Source organism: Vigna umbellata, chromosome 2 (assembly GCF_029865625.1).
Source record: "Vigna umbellata cultivar VRB3 chromosome 2, Vumbellata_1.0, whole genome shotgun sequence".
Lineage (NCBI taxonomy): Eukaryota > Viridiplantae > Streptophyta > Magnoliopsida > Fabales > Fabaceae > Vigna > Vigna umbellata.
In genome coordinates this window covers 6,721,100-6,737,293 of record NC_142166.1, presented here as the reverse complement: position 1 = coordinate 6,737,293, position 16,194 = coordinate 6,721,100, and the positions used below count along the sequence as shown (strand labels likewise).

The following is a 16,194-nucleotide window of genomic DNA, read 5'->3' as shown; positions in this document are numbered from 1 at the left end:
TTTTGCCGTGTTAAAATAAACCTGCGGACAAAAGGCACAACTAATATTAATATGAGTAACTTAAAAGCTTGTAACTAAAATCCTTTCAAATTAGGTATAAAACTACATTTATATTTACATATTTAGATTTTCTCGTAACAGTTTTGGATAAGAGTTCACTTTCGTGTGAAACATGTTACTTTTCTTGTCTTGTCTTCTTAAAATGTGAAATCCGATAACCAAGCACATTAACCTCAAAAATGTTATCATACTCCACCTTATAGAAGTTTTCGAATGTCCTCACAACTACACTAGCAAGCTCATAAATAGATTCTTCGTTTTGCAAAGATTGTATGACATTAAAAAAAATCAAGAACCATCAAATTCATCTTGTTTAGCTACTTCAAGAAAATTTCCACTGAATTACAATTCTTTTCCACAACGAACAAACGTGAAGGATTAAAAGCTGAGAGATGTCATAAAAATAGAAGTGGAACATCAACATAATAGATAATCAGTTGTCCACATAATCAAATACAGGAACAGTTTAATATAGGGTGATCAGAACACAAACCATACTTCCTAACGTGCACAGATACAAACACTGTTACAAACCATTTCAGGTTCAATAGCTGTTACATAGCTATGTTACATATAAAACACATTTATAGACTTCAGAACCTAACGATATAATTATATCAGTATATGTGATTCTACATGCAAATATATGATCTTCCACAGTATCACAGGAGATAACATAGAACAAACACTAGTAGCTCAAGAGGCAGAGACAGTTGGATGAAATTCCTCCTCTGCTCGATTCAAGGAAACCAGTTCTGGGGCATTGTCAGCACAGAAGTTGTTCTCTATGTTATCAGCCACTTTAGTGGTTGATGAGGAAGGATAAGGAGCTTTGCTACCCAGCCTTTAACCAAAAAAATTATACTAATAAGACCATAAATAAAATAGGAGTCTCTAAACTGAACAAATATTAGAAACCCCCATTAAACATGGCAGGTAGATAGTACCTATCTCGCCGCTTCTCAAGAAACCTTTGAAGTGAATGCCTGCGAGCTATTGGAAATTCTAGAGAAAGATGATGCAAAAAGCCAAAAGAGATTTGAATGTTTGTCACATTAAAATATAAGACAATGCAACTGCTATATGGTAAATTATAAAAAGACAATTATTTAAGACTAGCATCTCTATATCTAGAATGAAAATAGGAAAATCATCACCTTGCAGCCTGCAGATGGAATTTGTCTGTGAGGCAGCAATATTGTTGGTGATTGCATGTGGTGAAGAAGGCCTTGTGGGAACAGGTGAAATGAGGGTAGATTGGGTCCCAATCTTCTTCACTTCAGTAGACTTGGCAGCAGCAGCAGCAATAAGCATTATTTCATGCACCTGTTTGTATAGAAAACGATGATTAGGACGGCATCATAACATGTGAAGTTACAGACTGGATTAAAGGCACATAGCTACAAAATTCATTTGTAATGTAAAAGTGCAGCAAGGCCATACCTTTTCTGCAGGGATTCCATCATAGACACAAACACTCCCATTGTAGAAGATGGTAAGCTGGTTCGTACTAGGAATCACTGCATTAAGTCCAGACGCTGGCACTGACCTAAAAGAGAAATAATAGAAAATAAATATACAACCGAACACAAACACAATGTAAATGCATTGGTTAGAATGAACTTGATGGAAATTTCATATTAGACTTCCCAGAATCATCCCTAATAATGGTGATAAGCTTTTATCAAGAGATGTGTCAAGAATTAATTTTTTTAATTGAACTCCAGACAGATTAGTATAAGTGCATGTTTTTTAGTTTTTCTCAAACGGAAATGGTTCTTTTTTAAAAGCTCCTTCAAGAAGCTATGAAAATCAAAGTCTCTTTCTCACAAGCTGAACCAAATACTAGCTTAAATACGAGTATTAATAATTGTTGCTGAACAACATTGCAGTTAGCTAGGAAGCCTTTGACTCTGGGTTCGATTTCAAAGCCGTAATAGTTAATACACATATCAATAGGCTTTAGTACCACCCTTGTTAAGAAAGGGTGATGCACATTAAAGCCTTTCAATTGCACCTTAACAGAATGTAGGTGCAGATGAATTTCATCAATTAAAGCATCGAAAAATTTGCTATGCTTTAAGTTTATCCAAACGAAAAGGGTATTCTGCTGGGAAACAATGTGTGACTAAAACACAAGAAGAAATAGGGAGACGATTTGAGGCCTGTATCTTTAGATTATCTAATAACATAGGTTAAATCCCTATTGCTTCCTAGGATTTTTTTATATATATAAGGATTTTTATTTTGTATTCAAATTGACAGAGAAGGCGATGTATCATATTTTCCCTGCAAGGATTTTCAAATAGTAAATTGAAAAGGCATTAAGTCAAATATGCAGAATGCTCTCTTTCCAAATGAATCCATCCATTATCCATTGAAAAAATAAATGCAAGAAGGATTTTTTAATCTAAAATAGGCATTGACTTCAAAATGAGTCTCTAGTGAACAATAAAATAGCTCCAACTCATTTACTTAGAAATAAGAGGACATTTGCTTGATGTTTTCAGAATCGTTAGAATGTTTTTATGATATAATTCAGCATACTTTAAAATACTCCATAACTTTTATGTTCATTCCAAAATTAGGGGAAAAAACGACAAAAAGATGCTGAGAAAATTTATACTCGAAAGAAGCTCAGAAAGAGGAAATGTTGTACTTGAGAAGCAAAGATGCTTTGAAATCAAAGGGTTATTGATTAAACAGTGGGTCAAATTGAGACGCAAGTTCAAAAATACAATGGATGGGTTGGCCTATGGAGAAAATTGAAGATCTTAAATCATATAATATAAAAAAGTTCCATAAGTAGGTATTTTAGGTCTACTTTCAAAGTGATTGGGTGATTGATTGAGACCTCATATAATTCAAGCCAGACGGGTTAAGTGAAGAAATGTTTCAGGTATAATTCATGATAATAAAGTACCTATCGTAGTCAAAGCAAAACTTCTACAAGACAGTTGAAGAAAACAACAACACTCTACAGTGCTGAGTGTTTAGTCAAAATTTTCCAACCTAGAGAACAAAAATTTATGATATAACACGTGCGGCGAATATAATAGAATTAAGCTAAATGAGTGAATAACAAAAGAAAAGATAAGACTAGAATTCTAGCAACGAATACATCTGACAGAAAAATGGAACAGCGCCTGCTTAGGAGAACACAGAAAATTGCTTCAGGTGGGATGGTTTGATTCTGTGAGAGAGGATGAGCAGAGGTTCCAATTAGTAAAGTAGATCAAACAAAACTTGAAGAAAAAACATTAATCATGATCAAATGTCAAATTCTTCCATGAAAAATCAGTTTTTGATAGAGTCAAGCAGTACAAATTGATCTAGATAGCAGATTCCACCTGACAGAATAAGGTTAGGTTGCTATGCCCAAGAAAATATTCCCTCTTCCAATTCCCAGAGTTTCATTCTTGCAAAGGACAAAAAATATCACCCAAATGAAACCCCCAAAGCTTTCTTGGCACACATAACTTAACCAATCTAGAAGATGGGTCCAATTAAAAAGTTCTCTCAGTTCATCAAAAAAAGTAAGGTAGGGTTCAACCTGCCAGTACAATCGAAAGGCTCATCTCCTACCGTAACTTTTTCCAATCACACAAATCTCCAGCACCAAACAATACCCCTTTCCAGTCAACACAAAATACTCTAATTATTTTTTAGATATTCATCAATAAAATGCCAACATATGACCTAAACGCATATGGGTCCTCTGTCTCACCTCACACATACGGAAACCCTCTTCCTAACACAAACAAAACCACTATTTTATCCTTCATCCATGGCATATCAGCCTCCACACACAAAAAAAAAATTGCCCTAGATCATAAAAGGGTAATTGCAAAAATACAACAAATTGAAGAAAAAACAAAAAAGGAAGGAACTTTGTGAGGAGAGTGTGTGTGTGTTTATCCAAAGAAAGCAAGACAAAAGAGTTATTGGCAACGTACTTGTTGGTTGAGGAGTCATTCATATTGGGTTGGACCAGGTGGTGTTCATCTATGTTGGAACAAACTCCTTCAGGTTTCTCCACAGGAGAGGGAGAAGATTCTAGAAGGGAAACCTCGGACTTGACAGTGACAGAACCACCCATTGTTGGGAGAAAAACTAGAGAGAGATCAGAAGGTGGGAGGGGAAACTATGAAGGAGGAAGGAAGAGATGGATATTTGGGGAAACGTGTCTGGGAATTTTCAACGCTTGGAGAAAAGCAAAGTACCTTCCTGTAACATGAGGCGTGACAAACCATCAATGTTGCCCACTTTTTAATGAAACATGTGTTTTTTGTGCTTTTGTTTTTCATTTTCTTTATTTGGTTACTTTATCTGTTGCTTATCTGGTTTGCGTCTCTCACAAGTTGCGGTCACATGGCCACTGGCCCACTCAACATTCCTACTCTGACTTTTCAGTTCAACCATGTTTTCATTTTGGTTCATTTAATTTGCTTTTTATTTGATTTTTAAAATCTTATATTATAAATAAATACATACTATTTATAATAAGTTAGCCTTAAGCGTGATCGTGCATTTATATTTAACTTTCAAAAAAAGTAGACATGTACTTAATCTTTTCAAGGGGTATTCTTAATTTGCAGTTTAAACATGCTTAAATTACTTGCCTTTCTATGCAATTAAATATTATTTGGTGAGTAGTTATAATTAATTAAAATTATTTGGCTTAAACATATACAATAATCATCCATTCTATATTAAGTTTTTTTTCTTTCTTTTTTAATTGAACAGTTGGATGATTACATAAATCTATTATAATATATGGAAAATAAATACTAATAAATTTATTTTATTATTTTTTTTTACAAGTATTTTTAAGTTAGATTTTTAGTCATTTGATATTTCTAATTATTTTATTTATTTTTATTTCTTTGTCAAATATGTATGGAATTGTTTTACTTTTTTATTTATTATATTTATTATAATATATGAAAAAGAAGATATTAACAAATTTACTTTTTTATCCATTTTATTTTATTGATAAGTATCTTAAAAATTAATTTTTTAGTCATTTGATATTTTTAATTTTTATTAATTTATATTTGTTTTGTTGTCACATATACATGACATGATGGACGTTATTTTATATTTTTATCTATTTATTAAATTTTTAACTTTTTAATGTTTATTGTTGTTGTCACATGTCTATAAAAGTATCTATTATCTATGATAATATAAAAAAATACTAAAAATTTTAATTTAATACCCTTTATAATTTATTATATTTTATATTTTTTTGTTTATATTTATTTTTCGCTCACATATGAAAATTATTTTACAGTTTATTTATTTATTTTATTTTTTAGTTTCTTTTTTATTTATATTTATTTGGTTACCACATTATTTTATTTTATTTTATTCATTTATTTTATTTTCTAAGTTTTTTATTTATATTTATTTTTTGTCATATGTGTATATAATTTAATTTATCTTTTTATTCATTTATTTTGTTTTTAAACTAATTCACATGTACATGGAGTTGTTTTGTTAATCAATTATCTATTATCTATTATTTATTAACTATAAACTAAACTAAAATTTATTATTTATTATAATATAATAAAGAGGATTTTAAGAAAGTTACATTCTTATCCATATTGATAATTGTCTCAATTGTTAATTGTTTTTTCATTTGATATTTTTATTATATTAATTATTTTTTTCTACGTTACTTTTTTTCTTTAATGATATTTCATTACTTATTAACTTAATAAAATTAAATCTAAAAAATATTTTTTAATTTTATTTTGTAAAATAATACCAAATAAAAATAACAATAATTTTATCTCAAAAAATTATCAACAATAAAACATATTAATTGTCATATCCCATTTTTAATAGTAAAATATTACTAAAATAAATATTACATATAAGATAATAAAACCACTACAATAAAACAAATCTATGAATGACAAGATATACACATATAGAATCATCTGACTTTCCCACTTCTTCACCATCACCTCTCTTATAGGAACAACTGAAAAGACTGTATCCCTAAGCTTACACCATTAAGGTGATCATTGCAAAGAGAAAACAACACAGAAGCAAGGGTAAGCTAGTGATAAAACAGTTTATCATAATATAATAAACATTTCATCACTACTTTCTATTACACACATAATAAACATACATCATAATCATATCACAACATTACAGAAATACTAAATTTACACTACAATCACAGATAAGACAAGGTCTAACTTCCCTTACCTCAGAAGCAACAGTCCCAACTCAAAGAATGCTTCGCAGATTACTTGAACCGTAAGGAAAAACCTATACGAATCATGAAACACCTAATTGCAAAGGGACAGAGTCCTTAAAACTCTAGATAAACCAAGAACGTGTAGATGAGCCATGATTACACATGTAACAGTACAAGATTATTCTAAAACAGATTTGGGAACGAAAGGAGAAAAAAGAGTTAAAACTTACTTGCTCTATTCTTGAAATTGATTGGTTAGATTTTAGACATTGACGCTGTAATCGATTTGACACCTCCTAATCATCAAAGAGACTACTCAGAAGTTATAACTCTCAAGGAAAGGTAGAGAACTCTAGAAAAATGTTTTCTAGAAGGATGATACGTTTTAAAATAATGAAATTCGTTTATAACAAAATTATTTATAATAAAATCATTTAATATTAAAATAACCGAGCTTGCTATTTTTATATTACAACTCCTAAAATACCATTTTATAGGGTTTTACATTAACATTAATTAATATTAAGTTACAGTATAGATATTTTTATTATTAAGTTTCTTCGTATTTTAGTATGTAAAACTTAAATTGATATTATATAATAAATAATTACGTCTACATATAATTTCTTATAAAAATTGTATTTAATAGTTTATTTCAAAGATTTAATATATATATATATATATATATATATATATATATATAATAAAAAAACACATTTTATAATATTGTAAATTTTATTTTATATTTTCACTTATTCATTTTAGTAATTTCATTAGTTTATAAAATTTAAAATTTTTAAATCAATATCTAAAACTCAAATTATATCTAATAGTTTAATTTAAGCAATAATAATGATAAATATGTTAAGAAATATATGTCAAATAACCAGATAAATTTAGTACTTAAATATATCATATAACCAAAACTCAAAATTATTTTTAATATTACAAATTTTCATACATCAAAAAAATAATTTACTTATATAACTAACACAATTTAGTTGTTTGTTTTGATTTATACTTTTTTTCTATTTAGCACTCTAATTTCTTACACAACTTACTGGTAATTAAAGTTGAAATTCTTTTGTCAATCAATATTTAATTATTATAAAAAAGTTGAATATCTTACGTTAATTTATTTTAAATAATAAATTAAAAATGTTCACTTTAATTCATTGTATTCTTAAAAAATACTTTTAAAGTAAGTTGATTTTTAAAATTGATAAATAAACCCTTCTTCTAAACGGTATCCTTACACAAATTTTAACCATTATTAAAGATTTTTTTATTGAACATATCTATTATGTTAAGCAAATGAGTATTGCTTTTATTATACATTATTTTTCCTATTATGATTTTTAATTACTTAATCAGTTAATAAATATAAATTTAAAAAGTGTATTTAATTTTTATATCTTAAATAATTCCTTCATTGATTATAAATCTCATTAGCATGATCTCCTCCACACAACCCACATACTTGTTTGTTGTTAACATTATGTTTGAGAAATATTCTCAATCTCTTGAGACAGTGTAGAGAATTTCTTTATGAGAGCTTCAATTTGTTGAGTCATTATTTTGAGTTTGAAGCTTAAACACACCTCTTTCATGTATTTAAGTTCTTCCAAGATAAATTCTACAACCATATCTACCTTTTTTTCTTCTTGATCTTCGTATGTTTCTAATATAGTGACGGCTTCTTATGCTTCCCTAAAAAATCTCTTTCGCCTACTATTGTTCGTTCAATTTCAAGATCGTAAAATGATTTATCAGTCGAAATCTGACCTTGTTAGGATACAAACAAAGTCTCATATAGAATAAAATATATAGATATGAGTTTATATACACATAAGATATCTCTCTTAGTAAGAGACCTTTTGGAGTGGTATCAAAAGTAAATCCGTAAGGACTTAGCCTAAAACAAACAATATCTTATCATTGTGGAGATTTATGTATGTGTCGAGCCTCCCTACAATTATGCCTTTTGGAGTGGTACAAAAAATAAATCCGTGAGGACTTAACCTAACGCGAACAATATCTTAACATTATGGAGATTTAGTATATGTTGAATCTACCTTGTCTTTGTTCAATTTCACAAATAAAAACTAAACATTTTTTATTTTTCAATTAATAAATAAAAATCTTAATTATCTAAAAGGATAAAAGCAATTATCATATAATAATAAACACTTATATTATAAACATATGATATTCTTTAAGTCATGAAGAAGAATCCTAAAATATTTTCTATAAATTTTGTGAGAATGATGAAAATAAAAAAATAAATGTATCTATTACCTAAGAGTGATTATGAAAGAGATTTCATAAATAAAAAGCTTTTAGAGTAAAATTATAATGATAATAATAACTATCGCAAGTGCAAAATAATGTTGTGAAAAATTAGCCATTACAAGAGATAATTTGAAGACCAACGTTGTACCTAAAACTTATATACTTTCATTACTTTTAATCAAAATATAAGCTATTATTATTATATATAAATCAAATATACTAAGCCAAGTGTAATGCTAAAGAATCTTAATAATGGCTTAGTGTTGTAGAAAAAGCAAAAGTAGCGGAGGAGAAACATTTGAAAATAAAGAGTACTATTGTTATAGATCACATGATTCATGATCCAAAAATTTTCAAAAGATATTTTAAAATAAGATTTAGAAATGAAGAATAATTTATTGTGGAAGGTACATGAAACCAATTTCAATTAAAACTCTTTCACGTATTAAATTAATTTTGATGTCTTGTATATTTATTATATATTTATATGATTACTCAAAATTTATTATAAATGTTAGTCAAATGTTAAAAAAAGGTTGTAAGTCTCATTTAAGAACAAACAAATTTTTGTGTAAGCATTTTTTTAATATTATATAACTGATATTCTTACTTACAATAAGAAAAGATATTATAAATATTAGAAGGATAACTGTTAACAAGATAGAGTATCAATTCAAATGCTCTTTGATGATAAAACTATACAAAGTAATTGCTTTTGGTTTACAAGTAATAACCCATAATATATTATGAATTTATGTAAGATTATTACTAATACATGTATAGTGACATTTTTATTTATAGACATATCGAATAAGGTTATTTTGATTTGTGCATAAATATTATATTTGCATTCTCTAACAAAAGGTTGATAGTTTGTTTAGATAGTATGGATAACACTTAGTTTAATATACTTAAAGTAACTTTTATATTAAACATTTATTTCTTACATTGATATATGTTGTGTTAGAAATTTCTTAAATGCTTGATGACTTTTAAGTGAAGGTTAAAAATCGGATAGCCAAAAAAATATATCTATTTTGGATAAATCATACACATTGAATAATAAGGAGAAAACAAATGTTTATGAAAAATACATTAATTTACAGTGATAATTCTAAGAAACTTTTTCCTTCAAATGTTTGAAGCTTTTACGCATGTATCCAGACTGATTTTATTGTGACATAAAAGATATAATTAGTTACTTTTATTATATAAATAAAATTATATTATTATGTAATTATAGTTTTAATTTTAAAAAATATCTAAATAACTCAACAAATACTAAAAGTGGTACACTGATAAATTTCTTTTATAAAACTAATATAAGTAATAATAAATAATAACAAAATAAAAATAAATAACATACATTAGGAGATAAGAATAAATAAAAATAAATAACATACATTTAATAAATAAGCAGTTTTTATGTTAAGAAGTTTTAGATTGATATTGATAGTAGTAAGCAGCATATATGGTCATCTCATCTTCATAATTGTAATTGTTTCCTCTTCTCTTGTTATTGTTTTCTACTAATGATTGTTTTGAAGAATCTTTTTTCAACCCCTTTGTTAATTTTCTTAATTTATAATAATGCACAAAAGAATTTTTAAATGTTAGCTCGCAAGTTGTATAAATATTTGCTCTCTTGCTTTTATTTATTTATTTTGTCTATCTTATATGGATTCGTCATTAAATAGGTTGGACCAAAGAATCTTTTTAGTACATCTATTTGGTTTTTTCGTCATTATCCAAATTTATATGAATTAATTTTGAAAAATATTTCTCATCAGTAGACAGGAATAATAATAACGACAGCGACAGAATTTAATACTTTAAACATATAATAAAACATAATATAATGAGGGTTGGCAGGGTGATAGGAAGAATGAAAAATATTTATATTTTTGAATAAAATTTATAATGGATAGATAGTATTTGTAAATATTTATTATTTACAGATTATAAATAACAAATATTTTAATATTTAATTATAAATAGATTGATATTATATTATAATATTATTTGTGTTTGTAAAATTTTATTATAAATAAAATATTAAAATTAAAATTTAATTTATATTTTATTAAATTAAATTTAATTAAAATTCGAATTAATTTATATTTTATAAATTTTAATAAGTGAAATGACAATAATCACAAGTGAAATGAAAGAAATTTTGGCAAAACTTCTAAATGGGAATTACATTAATAAGCAGTTGAAGTAAGTATGAGTATAAAAGAGATTAGTAGGTAAAGTATTTTTCTATGCTTATTCCATGTAGGAATTAGTGGAGACTCTTTATTATCTAACGTCGTTTTGGGTCATATGTCCTAATCTTTTTGGTTGACTCGTAAAGACCATTAAGGCTTAATAGGATCGAACCTTTTATATTTTGTTTTGTTATTTCAATTAAATTTTATTTTAAAATTTATAAAATATTTATTTTTAAGTATTAGAAAATATTTACAAATATTTAGGAATTTTAAGATATTTATAAATAATTTTTAAACAGATATCTTATAAGTAAATTAACGGATGAATTTTTTATTCAATCCAATTAGTTGTCTTAAGTAATAGTAGTGTATTGAAATCTTACCAACATTTTTATGAATTTATGTACCATTTAAGAAAATTTACAAATTTAGTGTAATATTTCTAATAATTTATTTCCGAAAATTGTTTTATATAATTTCAATACAATCAAATTGGCCTTTTAAAGTAAATAAAATTATTAAAGGACAAAATTCATCCTTGACGATGAAGTTCTGTCCAAAAATAAAAAATATTGAAAAAAAAACCATTCCTAACTTTATTAATAAATTTGATTGATAAATAAAAAAAAATTACCTATAATTATTCACCTATAAATATCACAAAATTGTTCTTCTTTTTTTACTTTTTTTTCTCTTATTTCTCTTCCTCACTCAGTCGTCTTCTTCTCACCACTTCCTTATTAGTTTTTAAGACATCATAGAAAATTTCTCCTCCATTTTACTAAAAGATTGACAAATTTATTAATCAATTTAAAAAAATTAAATTACCGAATGATTGACAAGCAAATTTTAAAAAATCAATTAATAGATTTTAAAAAAAATTCAAAATCCAACATATTTAATAACCAATTTTAGAAAAAGTCAATTACTAAGAAATTTATTATTAAATTTTTATCACGAAATGATTAAATTATAAAAAAAAATTGCTGTTAATTTTACCAATTAAATATTTATCAATAATAAAAGTTCTAAATTAGCAACAAATTTTACTATTAAATACATAAACGATACAAATATTCACTATTAAGAAAATTATAATTGGTGAATAGATTTTATCGATAAATTTAACTAATAGATTTCTTACCCATGAAAATATTCTACCATAATGAGAATTTTAAAATTCATTAATAAAATCTATTTTAACAACATAATTGTTTTGTTGGTAAAATTTTGTTAATAGTTGCTTAATTTCTTATAGTGTTAATTGACTCAACTTATAGCAATACAATATTAATATTAATAAGTGAAAATCAAACTATGTCAGTATGTATAATTGGACAAACAAATAAAATAATCATTTAAGTCATTTAAAATTTATTAAAAAGTATTTCAATCTTTTAAAAAAATAATATTAACCTATACAAATAAATGTGATAGACAATTATAATAAAAGTAGTTAAAAAATTAATAATAATAAATTATTATAATTGAATTACTGATCAATTAATCCAATTTAATTCAAACCTATTTAATCTATAAAATAAATAAATAAATTTCAATTTAACTCATATTAAAAAATAAATATATTTTTCAACCCAAAAGTATTCTATCCTAAATTGGATTGAGATATATATTCTTGACACATAATGTTAGCGATAGAAAAGTGGTATTTGACTCTTTTTGCCTACTTTAGAAGTATTGTTGCTAAAGTGAAAAATGGAGCGCACTTCACCAATTATCAGTGCCTTTCTGAGGACTAATTTTGAAAAAAAGAAATTAAAAACTAAAAAATTGTATGAAATTAAAAATTCAAAAATATATTTAAATACTTCGGTGTGGCTTGGGCTCAAGAGTACATGCGCTTTCCTTACACATGTTGGATAGAAGTTTCTTCCTGCACCTCCATATGTTTATTTTGCACCCGGGTATCAAAGGAACTTCTCATTTATCTTTTTTATTGTACAATTTGACAGTAAAAGATGAATTATAAATTGTGCAATCTAGAAACTTTTATTACCATTCAAAATTCATTTTTGACTTTTAGATTATACAACTCAAAAATTGCTATTATTTTTTTTTTAAAAAAAGAACTGATTAAAAACGGTTTCTGAATTATACAATTTATAACTAAAAAATGATTTGCAAAGTAAAAATGATTTGCAAAGTAAAAATGGTTAAGAGAAAAAATAGATTTCAAATTGTACAATCTAAAGGTTAGTTTCAAAGAAAAAAAATAGTTTTCGAATTGCACAATTTGACTTTCAGATTCTACACTCCAAAAAGAATAAAATTGAAATTTTTTAATAAAAAAATACAGACATGAATTTTATATATTAGATTTGTTGAGGTGATAGGGTCAGCTTTTGGGCTAATAACTGGTTGGTTGGATAAGCCCCTCAGAAATATATTACACTCGTATAGAAATATATTGGTTAAAAATTGACCAAGAATCATACAGATTTTGATTTAACTTTTCGTTTTTATGATAAAATGTATTGTTTACTTACGACTTTTAGATTCAGATGGGTGAGAAACACATATACGTTTAATTAATCTTAAAAATAAGAATCATATTCATCTAAATCTTGCTTTCTAATTGTTGATGTTGCACGTTAAAATGGTTAAAACATAATATTATTTATTATCATTCAAGCCATAAGTATATTAGAAAAAAAAAATTAACAAGCATCAAAGCACTATGTTTAAGTATAAAGAGAAAAGACTACACTACAAATTCATCTATAAGTAATTGAATTAGATAACAATATAATATGTTTAAGTAATGTTGTTTTCTACGTTATGCATGAGAATATAAGTAATTGAATTAGACAGCAATACATGTAGATTTGGAATTGTAGTATGAAATTGGTGTGTTATTGGCTTGTTTGAAGCACGAGATAAACTGTTAGATTGGTTGGGATTGCTAAAATGCAAAATTTTAATGTATGTGTTATGTACGGAGAACTCTTTTCTCACTGGATGAGTGTCAAAACGAGTTTGACAAAAAGTTAGTGGAAGCCTGATTGTTGAGTGAAAAGGCTCTTGCTAAGCAAAGGTCAAACTCGAGTTTGACAAAGAGTAAGAGGAGGAAGACTTGTTGGATAAGTCTGTTTCTACTAGGCAAATTTTTTTTTGTCCAAATGTTAGACTCGTTGGACGAAACATCAGGAAGCTCGTTAGACGAGTAAATGATCTCGTTAAGCAAGTATAGTAAATTTAAAAAAAAAAAAGTTAAATATGTTTTTAATCTTTCAATTATCAAGCGTTTTTGGGTTTATGTCCTCTTTTAAACTTTGCTTAATTTTCATTCTTCTCCTTAATGAAACTATAATTTTTAGTTATAAAAAATCAACAACGTTAAATTTTCAGTGAACGGGCTAACGATGTGCCACATTTCATGTCACGTTAGAAATTGAAAATCTAAAATTCAAGTGAAAATGCTTTGGTCATTTTCTCTTCCTTGCTTCTACAAAATTTCGCACCACACTAGTAAAAAAAGCCTTTTTTAACGCGCTATATATACCTCGGTTTTACTGAAACCGAAGCATATAAAAACGCGGTGGTATTTTCGTAAATATTGAGGTGGTTATATGCCTCGGTTATATATTAACTGATGCCTATAAACTTTACTGTCTCGAGTAGAAGGAGAACCGAGGCATATAATATAAAGTTTAAATGATTTAGGCACCGGTTCTTTGACTAAAAGGGTTTAGGCACCGATTTAAATTTGACCGAGGTAATACCCTGAAATTAGGCACCGGTTTAAATTTGACCGAGGTAATACCCTAGGTTAAAATCACGAATTTCTCTCTCGCACTCTCGCACTCTCGCCCTCTGCCCTCTCGCACTCTCGCCCTCTGCCCTCTCGCACTCTCGCACTCTCGCCCTCTCGCCCTCTCGCCCTCTGCCCTCTGCCCTCTGCCCTCTCGCCCTCTCGCCTCCAATTTCTCTTCTCCACCAAACCCCAACATCAGGGCACGCCGCAAGCCGCCGTTCAACCCTTGCCGCAAGCCGCGTTCATCCCTTGTCGCAAGCCGCCGTTCAACCACACCGTCGGCCGCTGCCGTTCCACGGTGCTCGAGAGAGGGATCTCCTCATCGCAAGCCTTTCATCGTCACGGTAAGCCTTCTGCATTCACAGATATAAACCCTCCGTTAGGGTTTCTTCTCCTTTTCACCATTTCCCTTCGATTCCACCGATTAAAATCTTGTTTTCACCGTTAGAAACTTTTTCCACCGATTAAACTTTGATTTACACCGATCAATCGGTCCAGAATAAGTTTCCTTTTTCTTCTAGGGTTTCTAGGGCGGAAGAGGGCTTTAAGGGCGGCGACGACGACAGTGGATGGAGGTTTGCGAGCAATGGCGAGGCTGTTGTTGTTGTTGGGGTCGAGGAGGACAAGGCGTTTGTAGAGGCATGCGGGACAGAAGCCGGTGAAGGCTTCGTCGGGGTGGTGGGGCAGGAGGTGGAGGGACGGCGGGCCTGCGGCGGTTGGGGTTTGGAGGAGCAAAAGCTCACACGGTAAATCTCAGGCTTTTGTATTTTACAAACCTTTGGACCTCTGACCACGCCGTTGGGGGAAGAATAGAGAAACTTGGCTTTCTGTTTCGCCATGTGCGAAGAGGAAGAAATTTGGCTTCTCTGGCTTTCTGTTTCATCTCTGAGTTTCTTCTGTTGTTGTAATATTGTTGTAATATTGCTTCTGAGTATGTAATTTTGCTGCTTCTGTAGAGAGAATTTTGACATTGGATGTTGTAATATTGACTCTTGTTTGATTCCTGTTATGAAATTCTTGTTTGTTTTAGATTTTTGAACTGAAATTGGGAGAAATCTTTGGTTTGTTTGGCGTGAATGAATGTATGAGACCGAGTTTTGTTATCTGAGTTCTTTCATTTTTTACGTTTTTCAGTTTGGGGTTCTGGGGTTTTGAAATTAGAATAATTTAAGAACCCAAACATGCTAAAGAAAAAAAAAAGATCCTACTACCTCGGTTTAGGTTTTAACCGAGGCCGTAGAGACAGACAAAATAACTCCAAAAAGGCTACCACTTTTTGCTTCGCCTGAATATGCCTCGGTTTAAAAACCGATGCCTATGAGTGAAATTAACCGGTGCCGTATCCTCTTCCTGCACTAGTGCCAACACCTTCCTTATCCATACGACCCTCCTCCCTCTCTTCGCCTCGGCCTCCACCCTTGACACCACCACCTCCGCCCTAACCTTCCATCTTCGCCTCGCCCTCCGTCGCCTTCTCTCCGAAAGGTGATCAATTAACAAAGGGTCCCATTCAATGTATCCAAGAATTTCATAAGTTGGATCGATGGTTTGGTTGTACTGTGGGACCCAACTAGGTTGAGCCAACTGCTGTGGAAGGTATTGGAGTGAGAGAGGGTAGGGGAGGGGTTAACGAT

General features: G+C 28.8%; 1 protein-coding gene across 1 annotated transcript; it reads right to left on the bottom strand.

Moving 5' to 3' along the window:
* Positions 1-453: 453 nt before the first annotated feature.
* LOC124844745 (protein TIFY 3B-like) lies at positions 454-4,332 on the bottom strand. Its single transcript, XM_047321746.2, has 5 exons — positions 4,017-4,332; positions 1,504-1,609; positions 1,218-1,386; positions 1,008-1,065; positions 454-904 (listed from the first exon to the last, which is right to left on the bottom strand). Exons 1-5 carry the CDS (start codon positions 4,157-4,159, stop codon positions 757-759), a joined length of 624 nt encoding a protein of 207 aa, XP_047177702.1. The 5' UTR covers positions 4,160-4,332; the 3' UTR covers positions 454-756.
* Between the last annotated feature and the right edge of the window lie 11,862 nt (positions 4,333-16,194).

Bases quoted from the DNA above. Each gene is read 5' to 3' on its own strand.
- LOC124844745 (XM_047321746.2), bottom strand. From the start codon at position 4,159: ATGGGTGGTTCTGTCACTGTCAAGTCCGAGGTTTCCCTTCTAGAATCT. The intron at 1,610-4,016 runs GTACGTTGCCAA...TTTCTCTTTTAG, and splicing joins AATGACTCCTCAACCAACAA to GTCAGTGCCAGCGTCTGGAC. The intron at 1,066-1,217 runs GTGATGATTTTC...ATCTTTCTCTAG, and splicing joins TTCCATCTGCAGGCTGCAAG to AATTTCCAATAGCTCGCAGG.